A 21,524-nucleotide genomic window follows, 5' to 3' on the forward strand; every position below is an offset into this window, starting at 1 on the left:
AGTCGCTGTACGGGGAGGAAGGATAAAACGTTTTAGTTTTTTATTCTCGTCCCTAGGCTACGTGCGGTGAGAGATTGAAAACGTAGTTATATGAACTAGTGTTTAGTCTCTTTCCCAGCCACTGATTTTTTTTTATCTTTAAATATGCTTTCTGTTTTTTGCTGGTATTAATGAGCTTGCATTATACGACTGATTTCGCAATTACTACCTTTTAATGAAGGGTAGAATTGTGTGTTTCAGGTAGAAATCAGTAGAAATTTCAGTGAAATAAGTGCAAAACAGAAAATCGAAGTGATAAAGTGATATGCGCAAAGTGTTACAGTGTTGCTTCCGAGGGTTCGTCTGTTCGTGCCTGTCGTTCACCTAGTCCGGGACCTCTTACATGCTCCCAAGCCCAGGGGAGAAGTAATGTCAAACGACTTATGGGTTCGAGAGGCCTTGACCAACGAACAGACGTTTTCCCTCTATGGTATTGGGTGTATCTTACCAAGATCTCCCCTACCATAAGACGAGAGAGACGTTGTTTCTCCTCGTCATCCGAAGGCTTTTCGCATAAGAAACCTGTCACAAGGTTTCGAAGCCCTTAAGCGAAAGTCAGTCCTTTCAGGACAGGTCCAGCGTCCTGGTTACAACCATTAGGACAGCTCTGACCCTATGCAGTCATCGGATAACTGCTCGCCGCCTAACAAAAGCGTAACACAGACTCCGAGAGTCTTTTTTTGTAGGCAAAGTGTTGCGGTCACAGACGTTACCCTCGTCTCTTACCACAACCATTTCCGTTGATCCTTAATGGGTTGTATGGCAAGTCATGCAGTATATGCTTGCCTCCCTTATGGAAGACTATTCTGCCGATTAGTCCGTTGAGTCTAGCCGTTTATCTCATCGATATCCTGGCTTTCAGCCAACCTAACGTTCCTTTGTGCTTACTGTTGACGTTGGCGTAGCTTAGTCACGTCAGTCAGGTTGTTTAGAACCACACTCGATGCGGTCTCGTGTGGTTTTTCAGCCGCATTTGGACGTTAGGCCACTTGCTGATGCTCCTGTTGACGTTCAAGACGTTCACTAACAATCGGAGTTGACTTGTTTTGACGCTGTGCGTCAACCTCCGCATTCTAGAGTTGTTTTGACTGCTCAGTCTAGGCAGTCAAAGCAGTCTCGAGTGGACGCTGTGCGTCCTCACGCACCTGTTGTGGTTGACAGTTCAGTTGTTGACAGTTCACAGACTGTCAAGCAGTTACATGACGTTGCGTTCTGGTCCGCTACTAATGCACCAGTGAGTGTGGACTCTGCTTGTAAAGCATTGCCACCACGGTAGGTCTCTCCCTTGCTTGAGACTCAGCTTTTTTCGGACAAGGTTCCTGTAGTTGAGGAAGTTGCTGTTCCCCCTCCTACCGATATTCCCTTGAGGACTCTGTCAGATGGAGAGGAGCCTAAAGCTGCTTAGCCTCCTATGGACTTTAATTAAATCATGATGATTTTTTTAAGGATCTTTGTCCGGATCTTTTTGTAACTGCTGCTCCTCGTTCGTCTAAACGTCAGAGCTTACACTAGGCCTAGCTACTTCGAAGCCGTTGTTTTTAAGCTAGTGCTCTCTCGCTCTCCTAGAGAGCTTTACGTTGGCTAGGCGACTGGTTTTTCACCAGGAGGAGTTTGGGGGATACAGCCTTTGCTTTCCCTTCTTTTAAACTGGTTTATAGAGCGAGAGTCTGATATGACACGAGAGAAGTTCTCGGCTTGGGAGTTCATGCCTCTGCCCAGATAGACTTCTCAATTCTCGTAGACTCTCCCTGGCGCCTGGCCAGGAGACGCTCCAAGTTGTTTACAGGTCAACTTCACAGCTGTTTTCGAGCCTTTGAAGTTTTGCTGTACAATTATGTCACGCTTAAAAGGCTTTCAGGGATGGTAAACGGTACCGCCTCAGTCGCTAACCCCGTCTGTTGCCACACCTGCTCCCGTAGACCCTAAATGGGCTTTGCTGCAAGACATGCAGTCCAAGCTTGCGTCCTTGATAGAGGACTTTAATGCGGAGAAGGTTGCTACCGAACCTTCTGGCCAACAACCTTCCAACCGGTCGGTTGTGCGCCCTGTTGACGCTGAGGTAACCTACTCGCGTCTGCCAGTTGAGGTGGTTCCTCCACCGATGCGACCCAGTGTGGGTTGCCAGCCGCACGTTGACGTTAAGCGACGCTCGGAGGTGGTTGTTGACGTTCAGGACGTTCAACAACCAGCAGAGGTGACTTGTTTTGACGCAGTGCGTCAACCTCAGCAACCCGGTAGGGTGTTGACTGCACAACCCAGACGGCCTAGACAGTCTCGGGTTGACGCTGTGCTTCCTCGCGCACCCATGGTTGTTGACAGTTCACAGACTGTGCAGCAGTTCCATGATATTGCGTCCGGCTCCGTCACGCATCCACCAGTGCGACGGGACTCAGCGAGCCAGACGTTGCCCACTCCGTTGCCGTTTCCTCATCAGTTTTCGGATGAGGAACCCTCTGATGAGGACGTTGCTGAACAACAAGACGATCAGCCCCCAGAATAGATCAAGCCCTGCTATCCATCCAGAAGATGCTGAAGAAGGAACGCTGCTCAGTCAGGCTGTGGATGAGTCTGGTAGGGACGCTGTCATCCGTGGAACAATTTGTGTCTCTAGGAAGACTACACCTCCGTCCTCTTCAATACCATCTAGCTTTTCACTGGAAAAAGGACAAGACGCTAGAAGCGGTCTCGATCCCGGTTTCCGAAAAGATAAAGTCTTGTCTGACTTGGTGGAAGGACAATATCAACCTAAGAGAGGGTCTTCCCCTGGCTGCTCAGACTCCCAACCACGTTCTCTTCTCGGACGCATCGGACGTGGGCTGGGGCGCGACACTAGACGGTCGGGAATGCTCAGGACTGTGGAACTCGAGTCAGAGGAGCATGCATATCAACTGCAAGGAGCTGTTGGCAGTACATCTGGCCTTGAAAAGCTTCAAGTCTCTCCTTCGAGGCAAAGTGGTGGAAGTTAACTCGGACATCACCACGGCCTTGGCGTACATCTCCAAACAAGGAGGTACCCACTCACTGACGTTGTACGAGATCACAAGGGACCTGCTCATCTGGTCAAAAGGTCAAGACATCTCCCTAGTAACGAGGTTCATCCAAGGCGACTTGAACGTCATAGCAGATTGTCTCAGTCGGAAAGGGCAAGTAATTCCAACCGAATGAACCCTCCACAAGGATGTGTGCAAGAGACTTTGGGCCACTTGGGGTAAAACCATCCATAGGTCTCTTTGCAACCTCGCTGACCAAGAGGCTTCCAATCTATTGCTCTCCAGTCCCGGACCCAGCAGCAATACATATAGATGCTTTCCTCCTAGATTGGTCACATCTGGATCTCTACGCATTCCCACCGTTCAAGATTGTCAACAAGGTACTGCAGAAGTTCGCCTCTCACGAAGGGACAAGGTTGACGTTAGTTGCTTCCCTCTGGCCCGCGAGAGAATGGTTCACCGAGATACTTCGATGGTTAGAAGACGTTCCCAGTAGTCTTCCTCTAAGGGTAGACCTTCTACGTCAGCCACACGTAAAGAAGGTACTCCAAAGCCTCCACGCTCTTCGTCTGACTGCCTTCAGACTATCGAAAGACTCTCGAGAGCTAGAGGCTTTTCGAAGGAAGCAGCCAGTGCGATTGCTAGAGCAAGGAGAGCTTCTTCCATTAGAGTCTACCAATCGAAGTGGGAAGTCTTCCGAGACTGGTGCAAGTCAGTTTCTGTATCCTCGACCAGTACCTCTGTAGCTCAAATAGCTGTTTTTCTCTTATACCTGAGAAAAGGACGATCCCTTTCAGCTCCCACTATCAAGGGCTACAGAAGCATGTTGGCATCGGTCTTCCGGCATAGAGGCTTAGATCTTTCCAAACATAAAGATCTGCAAGACCTCCCTAAGTCTTTTGAGACCACCAAGGAGCGTCGTTTGGCTACCCCTGGATGGAATTTAGACGTGGTACTAAGATTCTTCATATCAGACAGGTTGGAGCCGTTACAATCAGCCTCCCTGAAAGATCTCACTCTTAAGACTCTTTTCCTGGTATGCTTAGCCTCGGCTAAAAGAGTCAGTGAGATTCATGCCTACAGCAAGAACATAGGATTTTCGTCAGAAAAAGCCACTTGTTCGCTACAACTTGGTTTTCTAGCCAAAAATGAGCTGCCTTCTCGACCTTGGCCTAAATCTTTCGATATCCCTAGCTTATCGGAGATCGTAGGCAATGAACTAGAAAGAGTCTTATGCCCTGTTAGAGCTCTTAAGTTCTATTTAAAGCGTACTAAACCTTTACAAGGCCAATCTGAAGCTTTATGGTGTTCAGTTAAGAAACCATCCTTGCCTTTGTCAAAGAATGCTTGGTCAGACTTTATCAGATTGTTAATACGAGAAGCTCATTCACATCTGAGTGAGGAAGACCGAACTTTGCTTAAGGTGAAGACGCACGAAGTTAGAGCTGTAACAACTTCCGTGGCCTTTAAGCAAAATATATCTCTGCAAAGTATAATGGACGCAACCTATTGGAGAAGCAAGTCAGTGTTCGCGTCATTTTACTTGAAAGATGTCCAGTCTCTTTACAAGAACTGCTACACACTGGGACCATTCGTAGCAGCGAGTGCAGTAGTGGGTGAGGGCTCAACCACTACAATTCCCTAATTCCATAACCTTTTTAATCTTTCTCTTGAAATGTTTTTATTGTTGTTTTTGGGTTGTCCGGAAGGCTAAGAAGCCTTTCGCATCCTACTTGATTTGGCGGGTGGTCAAAGTCTTTTCTTGAGACGCGCCTAGATTAGGGGTTTTGATGAGGTCCTGTTGTATGGGTTGCAACCCTTGATACTTCAGATCCTAGGGGTCGATCAGCATCCTAAGAGGATCGCGAGGCTCCGTAAGGAAGACGTACTTAAAAAGGCAGAGTAATTGTTCAAGTCGACTTCCTTACCAGGTACCTATTTATTTTGTTTTTGTTATTTTGATAACTTCTAAAATGAAATAAAAATTCTTAGCTCATAATAATGTAAACATATTTTGCTGGTCTCTACCCACCCCCCTGGGTGTGAATCAGCTATTATAATCACCGGCTAAGTTAAATATTGAAAAATGTTATTTTTATAATAAAATAAATTTTTGAATATACTTACCCGGTGATTATAAATTAAAGGACCCTCCCTTCCTTCCCAATAGAGACGCAGTGGGACGAGGAGAAAATTGAGTTCTTTGTTTACATTGAGTACTGGGTATCTGGACGACAGATGGCGCTGTTGGGCACACCCGCAACCTGTGTAGCGATCGCTGGCGAATTTTACCTTAGAGTTTTCTGTCGAGCAACAGAGTTGCAGCTATTATAATCACCGGGTAAGTATATTCAAAAATTTATTTTATTATAAAAATAACATTTTTAATGGTATTGTGTACATGTTAATTTCAATTTTTTTTTTTTTGTTAGTGCTATTATGTTCATACAAGAGTGCCAAGTTTTCTTTTGTAGATTTAAATTTTCTGATACATTCTCTGTCATATAACGTAAGGCCTTATTATTGGATAGAATTAGTATTGTTTATGTAACTAGGAAATTGATTGCATATTAAAGTATGTAAAGGAATTGGGAAAGTTAGTTCAGAGGGTTATTAGCATGAGCCATAGGCGATGTAGCAATGCCACACACTTCTGTATTAATGAAATTATTAGGTGGTTTATTATATCTTGGTAGACAGTCTTCTATAATATACCAGCTAGTATAAAGAGAGCACTATGTGGATACCTGTACAACTGGTTTAATGACTAAACAGAACTGAGGGCATTCAGAGTTATCAGCCTTATTTATAGACATAGGGAACATACTAGAATGATACCAAAGCATGGAGTCCCTTTTACATATAAATGAACGATTGACTGGAAGGGTCACAGCAGTTTTAGATATATCCAGAACTGTCTGTTCTCAGTACGTACGTAGATTGTCAACAGTCGTTAAGTGTAAATTGCTTCATGTAAAGGCTTATCTAGATACAGTATATCCATTTAATGTATGCATTTAATTCGTTGTCTTGGTAAATGCCTTTTAAATCTCCACACATACAGTAGGGTCCCGAATTATGCGAGAATTTGGTCGATGAAAGGCCTCGTGTAATTGGAAATTCGTATATTTCGAAACACATCATGGCGGCAAACAGCAACCTACCCGTCAATTTTTTTTTTTCACTCCATTTCTACCTTTCTAGCTATACATATACTGTATATACACTGTGTGTGTATGTATGTATGTATATATTATATATATATATAAAACATATATATATATATATATATATATATATATATATATATATATATATATATATATATATACTGTAGCTTTTATCTTAACAATACTGTAAGAAATCCTTCTTATAGATTTTTTTTTTTATAAAATACTGTACAAAATTTCTTTTATGGATAAATAAAACAATAAAAAGTTGTTAAAGTTTTGATAATTTTCTATGACTGTAGTATTTACTACTGTACTATGCATAGCTTACTGTTTTCAGTATTTTCCGAATGATGTAGAATTATTTCCTATAAATACAAAAAACAAAAAAGGGTTTTCAAGGTTTGATACAGTATCTAGCAATAGTTAAAAATTACAGTATAGTACTGTATATCCATGATGACACTCCCACACGTAAACACGGCCACTAGGCGCAAGTGTGCAATAGGCTGCTGTACGATAATCACGCTTTTTTTGCCCTGAGCGGTCATTTCACTAATGATAATTTTTCAAAGTTAATATAATTTCTTTATGCTTATAATTCGTAATTATAGTTAAAAGTAGGGATATTAATTAAATGGTTGAGTAAAAAAACAATTAATACTACTATTATTTAATTACAAATGGCTACATAATACTAAATATTCTAATGGGTTCTTTTTATCTTCAATCGTAAATCTTACGCCTGGATAAGCAACAAAAGGAAAGGGATAGGTCTCTCTCTCTCTCTCTCTCTCTCTCTCTCTCTCTCTCTCTCTCTCTCTCTCTCTCTCTCTCTCTCTCTCTCTCTCTTCATATCGTTTCCTGTATAGTTTTCAAATATGTTCGTCATACATTTGTACATTATTTATCCACTTTATTCTCTCTCTCTCTCTCTCTCTCTCTCTCTCTCTCTCTCTCTCTCTCTCTCTCTCTCTCTCTCTCTCTCTCTCTCTCTCTCTCTCTCTCGGCGTTTCCTTTCCCTTTATAGTTTTGTGAAATTTCGTTGTCCAGTCATTCGGTAATGAGAAGTCATTTTCGCTTTCGACATCGAAAGAAAACTTTGTTTCTTCAATATACTCATCACTGGAGGATTCAGAACTAGTGCTCTCATTATCAAACAGGTTATCATTATCAAATTCCACAACAAGAATATCATTTATTTCATCTAAAGAAATAACCTTCCTCTTTAGACCTTTCATTACAAAAGGAACAACAAATAACCACTTATGCATGAACGCCCGAGCGCACTGATAGGAAACCAGTTCAAACCAGAGTTTTGTAACATCAAGCTACCTTCAGAAAAATAGTTGCCAGACATCATATAAGTTTCTATTCACAGTCCCCATATACTGAGTGTTGCCAAGTGGTGATCCTATACTTACTATACGAGTAAAGTAACATCACGAGACTGACGGCTTGTAAAAGGCAATTAAAGTCATGAACGGAATATACAGTTGAAGGCGGTACCGAGTAGATCGTGGTGAACGGTTTATCACGTGGGTGACGCTTAACAGGTTAAAAAAACATTTTATATAGTTCGGTATTTTCTCTATCCATCCTCTCCCAGAAAACCTTCAAATGTGAATTATCGGAATGTGTGCAGATCTTGGCAGTGCGATAACTAGTTAGCGACTGAGAATAAAAAAAAATAAAAAGCCCGATTGACGAATGACGATGCTGATGAAGAGGATATCGAATACCGATTTTTCCCTAATTGATTTTTTCTACGTTCTGTCTAATCCAATGTACAGTAGCCTACATTCTTATGTAAAGGGCGAACCCCAACATTTCTTGATGCTGCTACACTTTAATTATAGATATTTTACCACCTATTTATAATCTTTATTTATAATAACATCTTTAGTAAAAGCTCTTCAATATCACTTTCAGGAGTAAATGCGTTTATGATCGACGATGAAACGTAAAAAAAAAACTTTTTCCTTTTAAGAAGGCGTTTTTTTAGGAAAAAAAAAACAACACGAAACAAAATTGCTCATATTTCATATATTTTGATTTTCTAAGGATAAATAAAACATTAATTATAACATTATTATTACATAGTACCTGGTAAGATATCTTTTGCCGCAAAAGTTAACCTATAGACAGATGTTAAAATTGGTTAGCGAGTTCCTTATGATCGGCGATGGAACGTACTAAACAAAGTAATGGGTTTGGTTGTGGTGACATGTTTGGCAGTAGCATGATATAAAATAGTCTTTATTTTGATGGTTTTTAATTTAAAGTTTAATGAATAAGGATTTTTCACCATAATCACAACGTAAGTATAAAAATTAATTAGTACAAATATGGAATATTATACATATAGGTGTTGGACAGTTAGGCTAGGCCTAGCGACAAGTTCACACAACAGATGGGCAAACCTTAACATTTTTCATCCAAAACTAGTCTTTAAATGTTTGAACAGAAATCTTTCTCTCACATTCTCCCCCCCCCCCTTCTCAGACATCGGGGAACCATCACCCCCCCCCCCCCCCCCAATACAATTAAGAAAACAATAGATTTCCTACGCGAAGCGCGGTGCTTGACTCGCGGATTTAGAATGCTCCTCGCAAATACAGGAAAATTAATTTTTAAAAACTATCGATCGCGTAATTGAGGAATCGCGTAATTAGAACACGTGTAATTCGGGACCCTACTGTATATACAGTATTATTCCCTCTTTGTTTGATATTTTTCTTGTAGTTTCCTCATAAGGATGTTAGGGATTTCTCAGAATTTAGGCAAAACTGACAATTTTCCATTTAGTTTAATAATTTTATTTTGTGTTTTCTTCCAGTACCTTTTCTATTATTTTCTTAGCGTACTCAAAAAGATTTATTTCTTTGTAATTTTCATATTGCAGTGAATCTTTTTCCATCTACTTTTTTCAAGTGTTATTCTAGGTAATCCTGAGGCTTATACAGTATGTGTCATCTAGCCAAGAATTCTTTCAATCCCGGCAACATTTAAGTTTTTTTTTTATTTGCCTCTCTCTTGAACAACATTCTCCAGGTCTTTTATTTGCTTTGAAAAATTTTAAAAATACTCTACAATTTCCATTGTTCCAATATCCATATTTTTATCTTTTCTCCATTTTCCTTTTTTCATATACTTTGCCCCTATCATCAGCCACTTTGCTATTTAAAATGTTTTCTCTCTTGCCTTCTGCTATTATTATTATTACAAGCTAAGCTGTAACACTAGTTGTAAAAACAAGATGCTCTAAGCCCAAGGGCTTCAACAAGGAAATTAGCCCAGTGAGGAATAGAAACAAGGAAATAAATAAACTACAAGAGAATTAATAAACAATCAAAATAAGATATTTTAAGAACTATAACAACTTTAAATTAGATCTTTCATGTATAAACTATAATAACTTAAAAAACAAGAGGAAGAGAAATAAGATAGAACAGCGTGCCCGAGTATACCCTCAAGCAAATGAACTCTAATATGGAGATTCTGATTCAGTTCTCTCAGCATATCTCTACCCTTTCCTCCTAACTTTAAGCCTCCCTCCTCGCTTGCCTGCCTGTTATTTGCCATAGCTTGAATGCTCTGATCCCCCATTAGCCTTTTGTGCATGCTGTTTCCACCATCATGTTTCTCTTTATACCTTGTCCCCAATGTCACCACCTATTATTTATGAAACTTTTTGTCCTTACAATTGGTGCCATCTACAATATTCATTATGAATATATGATGATATATCATAGGGTAACAAACCAAACTTCTTGACCTAATCTGGTGAAATATAAATCAGTGGAATAAACTCTGTCAAAAGGAATATTGTCCATTTTTTCATCATCATCATCCATCATCAATCATCCATCATCATCATCAATCATCATCCATCATCATCATCATCATCATCCATCATTATTATTATTATTATTATTATTATTATTATTATTATCCTTATTATTATTATTATTATTATTATTATTATTATTACTACTACTGGCCAAGCTACAATTCTAATTAGAAAAGCAGGATGCTACAAGCTTAACAGCTCCAACAGGGAAAAATAACCTATTAAGGAAAAAAAAACTAGGAAATAAATGAATTACAATTGAAATAAATCACAAAATCATTTTAAGAACAGTAATAACATTAAAATAATCTTTCATAAATAAACTATAAAAAGAGTCTTATGTCAACCTGTTCAACATAAAAACATTCGCTGTAAGTTTGAACTTTTGAAGTTCCATCAATTCAACTACCTGATTAGGAAGATCATTCCACAACTTGTCACAGCTGGAATAAAACTTCCAGAATTCTGTGTAGTATTGAGTCTCATAATGGAGAAGGCATGTCTATTTGAATTAATTGCATACCTAGTATTACGGACAGGTTAGTACTGTCCGAGAAAATCTGAATGCAAAGGATGGTCAGAATTATGAAAAATCTTATGCAACATGCATAACAAACTAACTGAATGATGGTGCCAGAGATTAATATTTAGATCAGGATTAAGAAATTCTACAGACCTTAAGTTCCTGTCCAACAAATTAATATGAGATACAGCAACCGAAGTTCAGAAAGGAGGACAATACTCAAAACAAGACAGAATGAAAGACTTCTCAATAAGCCAATTATTTTTTTGCAATTGAAGAAGATACAGACATTTGTTTCTCAAAAGTAAATCAATACTAGAATACTTAGCATGCTCTACCTTTTAATTTTCATTATTTCCTTGAACACTCAACAATCACTTTCTATCTTTTTCTCCTTCTTATAGTTAACCAAGTACAATATTAAATGATATCCATGGGTAACTGCATGTCCCAAAACTTCACTACCAACTAACAGATGTATGTTCTTAATATTACACCATTCTTTGTTAATTGTCTGCTCTTCATCTCTTAAAGTCTCTTAAGACTGCAAATTAATTTCTACATTCAATTGCAAAGGTTTCTCTGTGCTCATCTTCTTGAAGCATAATTTTATCAAACATAGGTATTCTATATACATTTCTGTTGGATGCTTTCAGTTTTAATTTCAGTGTGGCAATGAGGAGCTGGTGATCACTACCAATATCTGCACCTCTATAGCTTCTTACATTTCTCAGTCCTCCTTTCTTTACTAATGGCTATGTGATCTTTTTGATTTTTGTAATTGCCATATGGTGAAGTCTATGTATATTTGTGGATGTTCTTGTGCTGGAAAAGAGTACCTCCAATGCCAAGATTGTTTGTTGAACAAAAACTTATAAAATGTGCTCCATTTTCACTTACGACTTTGCCAAGACCTCAACACCCATCATATTCTCTATACCTTGATTATTCATTCCAGCTTTAGCATTGAGGTCGCCAATCAATTTTCATACCTCTTTCTGGGATCTCATCTATTACGCTCTGCAGTTTTTCATAGTATTAATTTTTCCTTTCTTCAGGGGACTCATTTGTTGATGTGAACTATAACACTCATATTGCTCTATTTTGATTTAAACTGTGCATGTAACAATTTACTTTGTACAGCTCTCCACTCCGTTAATGCCCGTTCTGATCTAGGTGTCATCATTATTCCTACCCCTTCTTATTTATTTATTTTATTTTTTTTTCATTTATTTTGTTTTGCCTTGGTCTAAGATTTCCTTACCAATCCCCTTACAACGTGTTTTGCTTAGGGCTAAAATATCCAATCTATATTTCATAAATTAATTCTCCACTTGTTTTAACTTACCAATCTGATTCCTGGTTCTAACATTCCCGTTGTCAGTTTTCAATTTTTCACCAAACTTTTAACTGAGCTCCACAAGGCACTAGAAGAGTTCGAAGACCAAGGCCTACATGGCTCAAGATTATGAAGCATGAAGTAGATGATGAATGGAGAAGTATTGATTTAAAAGTTCATTACAACTCGAGAAATCTTTTGTGTTAAAGGGATAGCCAGTTTTTGTGATGCACAGTGCTTATCTAAGTAAGGCAAGTGACCCATTTCGGTCCATACTAATTCCAGTACGGAGTAGAAGCCGAAAAGACATCTTGTCTATCGCCTTGAAACCTAATTCGTCACCCTGTTACCAGTGACCGAGATTTAGTGGGACATTTCCTCCACACCCAAAGCTCTCGTTGCCCCACCAGGTTACTCGTCCTCATATATAACTGTTGGCAAACATGTATTGCTAAGGTATACCTTTATTTAGTTATAAATGTAAATTCTAAACTTGGTCAAAATTTGGACACATCAGTATGAATTTCATTGTGTAATCCTTTTTATCTTTTGTTTTATATGATCAGAAGTATATGCAAAGATTTTTTAGTGTTAATACAGATTGGTACAAGTTTGGACTTTTTGGTCAATGTAAAAAAAAAAAAAAGTGTTCATTTTGGAGAAATTGGTTCAATAGACCAATTAGCTCAAGAAGGTTGTAGGATGATAATTTGTTAGATATCTGTTTGATTAAAAAGTTTTTGTTTTGAAACAATTCTGCTGTATGCATAAACATTAGGGCAATTAGATTAATAGTCTGGATAATCCCATAATGAGTTTCTGTCACAAAGCTTCCACAACACAGTTCACAAAAACTGATTTTTAATTATGAAATAAATTTTTTTTTTATGAATCTTACCTCCTGTTACATTACATATATCTTCAAAGTGAGAGCTTTTGACATTTAAAAAAAATTCTTTATATAACTGAGAATTGATAGTGTAGGACCTCAATCCAATTTGCTTCATTGCCAGAGTGATATGGCAGTTTTCATATTCTTGTTATTTTTTATTAGGAAGTGTAAACATACTACCAGTATGGTATTTTGTTTGTCATTTTACTGTACAGTATATTAGCACCAGAATTATAAAGGTATATTATTTGCCTTTCCCTGATATAGGGTTTCTAATTTTCTAGCATAGAATTTTGGCCCACGGTTGATGTTCCACTGCGTAAGGTTAAATGGCAACTTAGAATGTACACAATCAAAATTAATATTGAAGTTTTACTTCTCATTAGATTTGATCAGATTATTGTTTTAAGATTTTATAGGATCTCTGTAACCTTTGCTTTGGCTTTTAGTGGCTTTGCTTTCAGCCTTGTACTCTTCATTTGCCCCTTTTGGTCTGTTTTCACTTTAATGTCCATTTACTCAATATCCAATTACTCTTAAATTTTCTTTTACAATTTTCACTTTTTTTTTGTGGAATAATTCTTTTGGAAAGTGCTATTAGAGTATAGTGACTGTTGCCTGTTTTTTTTCTGTTTTCAATAATATGATTTAAGTAGTAAATTTAATCAGGTAAAACTTGGTAATGACAGTATGTTATTGGAACAGCATTTCAGCATATTGTTGCCATAGAAGAAATGATAGTTATGTGTTATAGTTTTGTTTTGGAATATTACATATTTAAGAGCATTAAGATATGACATGGAATGAAATAGAAATACAGAAGGAAATTGTTGAAATGACTAAATTTCAAGTATATTTTTGTTTAAAGGAATGAACAAGTGTGCAATATACAAAGGTCGCGTGAGGAATTTTATTTTTTTAAAGAATCTTTCTTTGTACGATTTGATGGTTTGATAGGGTGGGGCACTGTTTTTACAAATATAGATTTTTCAATATTTCCGTTTCAGTACTAGAAGAAAGAAATATGGTGATCTAATTTGATATGTAATTTTAGTAAAAATTTCCATACTTATTATAAGCAGGGCTCTTGCAACTACAGTAAAAGGCTAGAAAATAAGCATTGAAATAACTGAAATTGGAATCCTAAATTTATTAGGAGAAAAATAATTTTTGCTAATGCTTCCATTTTTACTTTGTTCAGAACTTTATGGTGGCAGGATAGTGTTGCCTGCTTGAAGTCTGCAGGGGTTGTTGGTCTGGCACTAAGGTGGTTAAGTAATGAAGGTCAGCTCTTATCCCCACAAGCTGTCAATCAAGTGCTTATGTCTATACTACAAGGACTTCAGAGACATGGGCAGCATGATGCTAATCAGAGTGCTCTGTTATCTCTGGGTTTGTCAGTGTACGAAATGTTTTTACCACAGTTTCCAACTATTCGAGAGGTAAGTTTTACAGTGTGCCTGTGGTTTCTCTCCTAATTTGCTTGCAGCATTAAATAGTATTTTATAACAATAATTTATGTTTCTTGAGACCTCGGTGAAATAGCTAATTGATTACATGTCTTCATCATCATCATCTATGCCTATTGACACAAAGGGCCTCGGTTAGATCTTGCCAGTTGTCTCAATCTTGAATAAGATATTTCTCCATTCAACATCTACTACATCACACTTCATAGTCCTCACCCACGTAGGCCTGGGTCTTCTAAGTCTTGTGGAGCCCAATTAAATGTTTGGTGAACTAATCACTCATGGGGAATGCGAAGAGCATGCACAAACAATCTCCATCTACCCCTACCCCTCACCTTGATCTCATCCACGTGTGGCACTCCAGTAATCTCTTAGTTTCATTTCTAATCCTGTTGTGCCATTTCACTCCCAATATTCTTCTGAGGGCTTTGTTCTCAAATCTACAAAATCTGTTAAGATATATTGTTTCATTGTCATAACACGACTTGTGCCCATACAGTAACACCGACCTCGCTAAACTGATGTATAGTGTGATTTTTATATGTATTGTCAGGCAATTTGATTACCAAATTTTACTTACCCTTGCCATTGTCTGATTTGCTTTTTTCAATATTTAAATGATTCTACCTCATTAATCCTTTCTTCTATTCATCTTAAGCCCAACCTCCTGTAATATTTCATGCATTCTGGTAAGCAAGTATTATAAATCATGTGATGTTCTGCAAACTAGGACAGTGTCATCAGCCTACTCTGGTCAGCTAATTTCTTATTTCCAATCAAGTCCAATCCTTTTTTCATCATCCTCAACTGTTCTCTGCCTTACCAAATCCATGAGGATTAACAACATAGGTGACAACACATTCCCCGGGACTCCACTAATATCAACTTTTGCACTTAATATGCTCATGAAGAGACTTAATTAACTTTACATATTTAAGAGGACTTTTTGCAGTCCAAAAAATGTCATAAAGTGTATTTCTATATTCGACACATTGCTGCATGTGTTTAAATGAAAATTTAGTCAGTACAACTTCTACCTTTTCTAAATCTTTCTTGTTCATTAATCTTTCTCAGTAGTCTTTTTTAGAATAAGCATACAGGTACTATTCATTTCCATGACAGCTGATGTAAGTGTGATGCCTCTTATTATTGCAATCAGTCAGATCTCTCTCTCTGACATTTTCACCAACAGTCCGTCCTAGCTCCCATTTATTAGGTTTTGCCTGTTCACACCACATTCTACAAAGTAATCTTATAAGTATTCTGGGAGTGGATCAGTTTAAGTACTTGGGGTCTGTTGTTGCAGCAAATGGTGGAGTGGAAGCAGATGTACGTCAGAGAGTGAATGAAGGATGCAAAGTGTTGGGGGTAGTTAAGGGAGTAGTAAAAAATAGAGGATTGGGCATGAATGTAAAGAGAGTTCTGTATGAGAAAGTGATTGTACCAACTGTGATGTATGGATCGGAGTTGTGGGGAATGAAAGTGACGGAGAGACAGAAATTGAATGTGTTTGAGATGAAGTGTCTAAGGAGTATGGCTGGTGTATCTCGAGTAGATAGGATTAGGAACGAATTAGTGAGGGTGAGAACGGGTGTAAGAAACGAGTTAGCAGCTAGAGTGGATGTGAATGCGTCGAGGCGGTTTGGCCATGTTGAGAGAATGGAAAATGGCTGTCTGCTAAAGAAGGTGATGAATGCAAGAGTTGATGGGAGAAGTACAAGAGGAAGGCCAAGGTTTGGGTGGATGGATGGAGTGAAGAAAGCTCTGGGTGATAGGAGGATAGATGTGAGAGAGGCAAGAGAGCGTGCTAGAAATAGGAATGAATGGTGAGTGATTTTGACGCAGTTCCGGTAGGACCTGCTGCTTCCTCCGGTGCCCTGTAGTAGTAGGGGATTCAGCGTTATGAAGCTTCATCTGTGGTGGATAACGGGGGAGGGTGGACTGTGGCACCCTAGCAGTACCAGCCGAACTCGGTTGAGTCCCTTGTCAGGCTGGGAATAACGTAGAGAGGAGAGGTCCCCTTTTTTGTTTCATTTGTTTGATGTCGGCTACCCTCCAAAATTGGGGGAAGTGCCTTGGTATATGTATGTATGTATTCTGGGAGTCACTTCCTTTTCGGCCATTTCGTGACTTTCCAATTTTCAGTTCAAAATTAGAAGGTCGAGGGTTTGGAAAAGAAAATGGAAATTTGGATGCACCAGTTTAGATTATTACATTTAAAAGAGAAGCATGTACCTTTTCTAACTTTTCAGATGTTATAAGTGTAGAGATGAGAAAATGGGGGTATGTTGAAAGTTTTCTCCCCCAGATCTATTGGTTTAAAAGATTTTCTTTTGGTCAATAGATTTTTTTGCTCTTTTTTTTTTTTCTCTCCATATATGCATTTTTCTTACATCATCTACTTTATCAACATTTATGTATGGTAGGAACCATGTTAATTTCAACATCTTCATTAGATATGTGACAATATTACATGCAATTAATTTTTCATGGGTTTCCTTTCAAGGATATTTCATTTGAGCAATTCTTTTAGCAGTCTTAGTGAATCTTATATCCTGAATAATAGTCTATTTGCCTCGTTATCTTCAAATCAATTTTGACAAATGCTTTTCTATAATGCATGATTTATTAGAAGAGTAAATTTTTTAGGCAATAAATTTATTTGAGGTTATACCTGGTACAAAAATTTTATGGAATAGTATTTATTGCCCCCAACCCAGTATCTGGGTAGGGTTGCCACCTCGCACCAAAAATTCCAATTGGCCACCTTCCAGCTGGCAAAGAATATCCATAATAAATAAGGTGAGGTTTGTTAGTTTGGTCAACACTGTATTTTTAATTGGGATTTAGAAGTAGAAATACTATCACTGTAAACTAAAATTTCTCTTTAGATTATTTTGATATGGTGTCAGAACAGAAAAAGTTTCTATTACTATATAGTGAGAATCACATTTTGCTCCTATAAGGATTAGGGGACATGACTCCTCTCTTGATATTGAAAAAGAGAAAATCCTTTTCTCTCTTAATTAATTTAATGTGGAAAACTATCAGCAATGGGTCTTTTTTCTCTTTATATGGCATTTGGTTACACTACCTAACTGTACTGAAACATAGAATAAGATTGGAAGTATAATAATAATACTCAAAAGGGTAGTAGTCCTAGTATATTTATAAGAAACTAACAAAATTTACACTCATTTTGTTCTTGTGCAGGTTGTTTTAGGTCTTCCGGGTGTTACTGAAGAGAGTGTACAAAAGTTTGAGGAGAGATTGTCAAATCCTAACCCGGCGATGAAGACATCAAAGGCTGAAAAGGCAAAGAAAGATGGTTTTAGAAAACTTGTTAGTGAGGTAATGTTTATATTCACTTACATACTGTATTGTTATACATACAAATTCAATTAAATGTTGATATTTTGATGTTCTACTTTTGTAAAAATAGTATAAAATTTGATTCAAAATACAAATCATTGCTTTCCAAATCTTGTTGATTTGGTAAATATTTTTTGCAGGTTCTTGAAAAACTACTACTCTGTAATTATTAAAACTACCACCTTCATAATTTTAAATTTGATGGGCTTGGTAATTGATACTTTGCTTTTAGACGAAACTAAAAGTTTTATACTGAGATGAGGGTAGGTGAAAACTAATTTGGAATCCATGGAACCTAGAAGGTCAGGCAAAGGGGCAGGTTAATAAGCTATCACATTGTGTCCAAGAAATCATCAGTGGCCAAGCCCCCTCCACCTAAGCTAAAAGATCTAGCATGGTTAGCTTATCTTGTAATCATTAAAGAATATTATCCAGCCATGGGAGAGATAGCAAGACTATTGGTAAATTGCCCAGGAGAGGGCAAGATTGCTGGCAAATTGACCATGAAAATTGAAGATAACTACAACCTGCATGAGAGAGTGCAAGACTGTGGTCACCCTGCACTAGAGGTGGCAAGACTGCCGTTACCCTGCTCTAATGATTGTATGACTCCTCTCACCCTGCTCAGGTGAATGCATGACTGCCAACTTTGCACTGGTGATAGGAAGGCTGGTATACCCTGTACTAGAGATGAAAGATAGCTACACCTTGACTTAAAGCAGACAAGATTGGTGTCACCCTGGAGAAGGTTAAGTATTGATGATACCCAGTGCTAAAGAAAGAGTCTATTGCCAGCAATGTGAAAAACAAACTGCTGGCACATTGTAAGGGAGAAGGTGAAATTGCAACCACCATGCTTGTAAGAAGGCAAGATGAGACTAATACCACCCCACCATCAAGATTACAAGGTAGTTGCAACACCACACTGAAGGTGGTGAGGCTGCTGCTACACTGCAATAGAAATTTCAAGGTTGCTTGCTCCCCCCACCTCCCCCGGTGAAAAGATTAACAGCACGTTGTAATGGGGAAAGTGAAATTGCAACCTCCATGCTTTTGAGAAGGCACGATGCCATACAATGCAGATGGTAAGCCTAATACCACCCTGTAATGATGACAGTGGCCACCTTGCATTGGAGATTGTAAGACTTATTGCCAACCCTACAACAAAGACCGCAAGGCTACTGCTGAGATAACCCTGCACTGGAAATTGTAAGGGTGCTGAAACCAACCTACATTGTAAGACTTATGACAGCCTACACAAGTAATCACAAAGCTGTTGCTGTTGCCACTATGCAATGGAGATTGCTAAACTTCAGTCACTTCCCTGCACTGGTGAGATGAATGCTCCCACATTGTAAAGGGGAAGGTGAAATTCCAACAATCATGCTTTTTAGAAGGCAAATGTAGATGGGGTTTGTAAATCTGTGGCAACATTACATTCTTGGCTGTAAAAACCATTACAAAGCTGCCACCCTTCACCTAAGATTATAAGGCTGCTGTTGGTGCCACCTTACATTGGAGAGTGTAAGACTTAGGCCAAACTACAGCACTGTAGATTGTATGGCTGCTGCCATCCTGCACTTGAGATTGCTAAGATGCTGCCAACCAACATTGGATATGTAAGAATGTGGGTAACTTATTACACTGGGCATTGCAAAACTGCTATCATCCTGCACTGGATATTGCAAGGCTACTGCGGCCTATGCCATGCAGTTGGCTGCTGTTGCCACCCTGTAGCAGTGGAAATAATCCTGACACTTTGTAATAGAGAAGGTGAAATTGGTAGTCATTCAAGATGCCCTCATGTAGATGATGAGACTTCTACCGCTTCCCATTCTTAACTGTAGAATTGGCTGCCCTACACTGCAGATTGTAAAAGAGGGCCCTTGCATTTGAGATTGCAAGGCTGCTACTGCCACCCTGCACTGAAGACTAAGATTTATGTTACTCTACACTGGCAGTTGCAAGATTGCTGGCATCCTGTGCTGGAGAATGTAAAACCACAGCCATCTTGTGTTGGAGAAGGTGACACTGTAGCCATCTCATTGGTGAAGGTGAAACTTGCAGCCATCTTGTGCTGGAGATGGTGAGACTACAGCCACACTGCTAGAGAAGGTGCTGGAGAGGACAAGACTGTAACCACCTTCTGCTTCAGAAAGCAAAACTTTGGTTACCTTGTGATGGGAAACAGTCTGCTGCCATCTTGCTTTAACGAAGGTGAAATACGTGCCATCCTGCATAACAGGTTAAACTGGCATCTTTCACGCCGGAGAGTATGAATTGGCACCGTCCTGCGCTGGTAGAAGTGGCACTGTCACTGACACTGTCTTATGCTGAAGATTGTAGAACTGGTGTAGACTTGTGCTGTGGTAGCTTAAACTGGAACTTGATACTTACTTGTTTTGAAGAAAACAACTGGTACCAACCTCCACTGGGGAAGGTGGCACTGGCAAGTAACCTGTTCAAGAGGAGGTGGTTCTGTAGGTGATACTGATGCCATACTGCCTTGGAGGAGGAGAGACTGGGGGCACTCCATGTCAGATTAGGAGAGCCTGCTACCACTTGCTGGAGAATGGGGGGAGGAGCTACTACCATTTAACGGGAGTTGCTACTAGTAGTACGATTGAATCAATGTTTAGCCCCCTTCCCCACCACCTTGCACTGGAGGAGGCGAGTCTGCATCCACCTTGCTTGGGAAGAGGGCGAAATTATGCCAATATGTGCCAAAGGAGTAAAAAAAACTGTTGCTATTCTGCACTGAAGGTAAAGTGATGCCATCGTTTCCTGGAAATGAGACATTTCAATCATGCTGCACTGAACACTACTGTATATTGAAACTGCTGCAATCCAGTACTGGGGAGGCAGTCGTCATCCTGTGTTGGAGAAGACAAGGCAGTTCCCATCCTGAATTGGAGAAGGCAATGCAGTAACCATCCTACAGTGGATAAGGCAAGATTATGGCTGGAGAAGGTGAGGGCATTGACTCCTTGGGCTTGAGAAAGTAAGGGCACTGACTCCTTGGGCTTGAGAAAGTAAGGGAGAAGGTGAGGGCATTGACTCCTTGGGCTCGAGAAAGTAAGGGTACAGCCACCCTAGGCTGAAAAAGGTGAGATGCTGTCTCCCTGGGCTGGAGAAGGCAATGGCTCTGCAGCTACACAAAATTTTCGTAAATGGCACTTCTGAAAAAACAGTGTTTACTTTAATTGGAAATAATACATTTAGTTTAAAATACTATTTATTTAAGGTAAATCAAGTAAGCTTTGTACAATTAATTTTTTTTTTCAGATTGTTGGTCAAAATGTCGGTCAAGCACTGAAGAAAGAAGTCCATATAAAGAACCTTCCACCTATGTTTAAAGCACCAAGACCTAAGCAGCCAAGCTTAGTAGAAACAGATTCAGACATAGGATTAAGTTCTTTGTTTGGTTCAGATACAAATGGCCTATTTTCTTTTTCAGCATCTGTGTAATAACAGGACCAATAGTTAGGCATCTAAACTAAATTTTCCCTTACATTGTTAGGCATATATTGTAATTTTTTTAATCTAATTTGAACTCAACTAAAGCGGTCGTGAATAAAAACTACAAAATCATTGGAGATTAAATTCAAAATACCTGGAAAATAAAACTTAAGTAATTGAAATAATCAATAGGGTAAATAAAATGGATTATTTTATATTAATATAATGGGAAGATGATTTTTCCATCCTGCAAGTACACTGTATTTAGATAAATATTTTAGTAACATGACCATTTTGATATTAGAGAAGGAACTTATAATGCTATTAGTAACATGAACATTTTGATATTAAAGAGGGAACTTATAATGCTAAAGTAATTTAAAAACTAAGGAAAGATTCACGGGAGTTGGGGGTGTTA

At 38.7% G+C, this 21,524-nt stretch overlaps 1 protein-coding gene across 3 annotated transcripts in view; it reads left to right on the forward strand.

The window, feature by feature from the left end:
• The window catches only part of Ranbp21 (exportin-5-like protein Ranbp21), a 126,024-nt gene extending 104,786 nt beyond the window's left edge, over positions 1–21,238 (forward strand). For all 3 annotated transcript variants that reach the window (XM_068362255.1, XM_068362257.1, XM_068362256.1), the window contains exons 16-18: positions 14,008–14,248; positions 17,489–17,626; positions 20,933–21,238. In XM_068362255.1, coding sequence (XP_068218356.1) covers positions 14,008–14,248; positions 17,489–17,626; positions 20,933–21,115 — 562 coding nt within the window. In that variant the 3' untranslated portion in view covers positions 21,116–21,238. The remainder of the gene's footprint in view (positions 1–14,007; positions 14,249–17,488; positions 17,627–20,932) is intronic.
• Positions 21,239–21,524: the final 286 nt, after the last annotated feature.

Source organism: Palaemon carinicauda, chromosome 38 (genome assembly GCF_036898095.1).
Source record: "Palaemon carinicauda isolate YSFRI2023 chromosome 38, ASM3689809v2, whole genome shotgun sequence".
NCBI classification, from domain to species: Eukaryota; Metazoa; Arthropoda; class Malacostraca; order Decapoda; family Palaemonidae; genus Palaemon; species Palaemon carinicauda.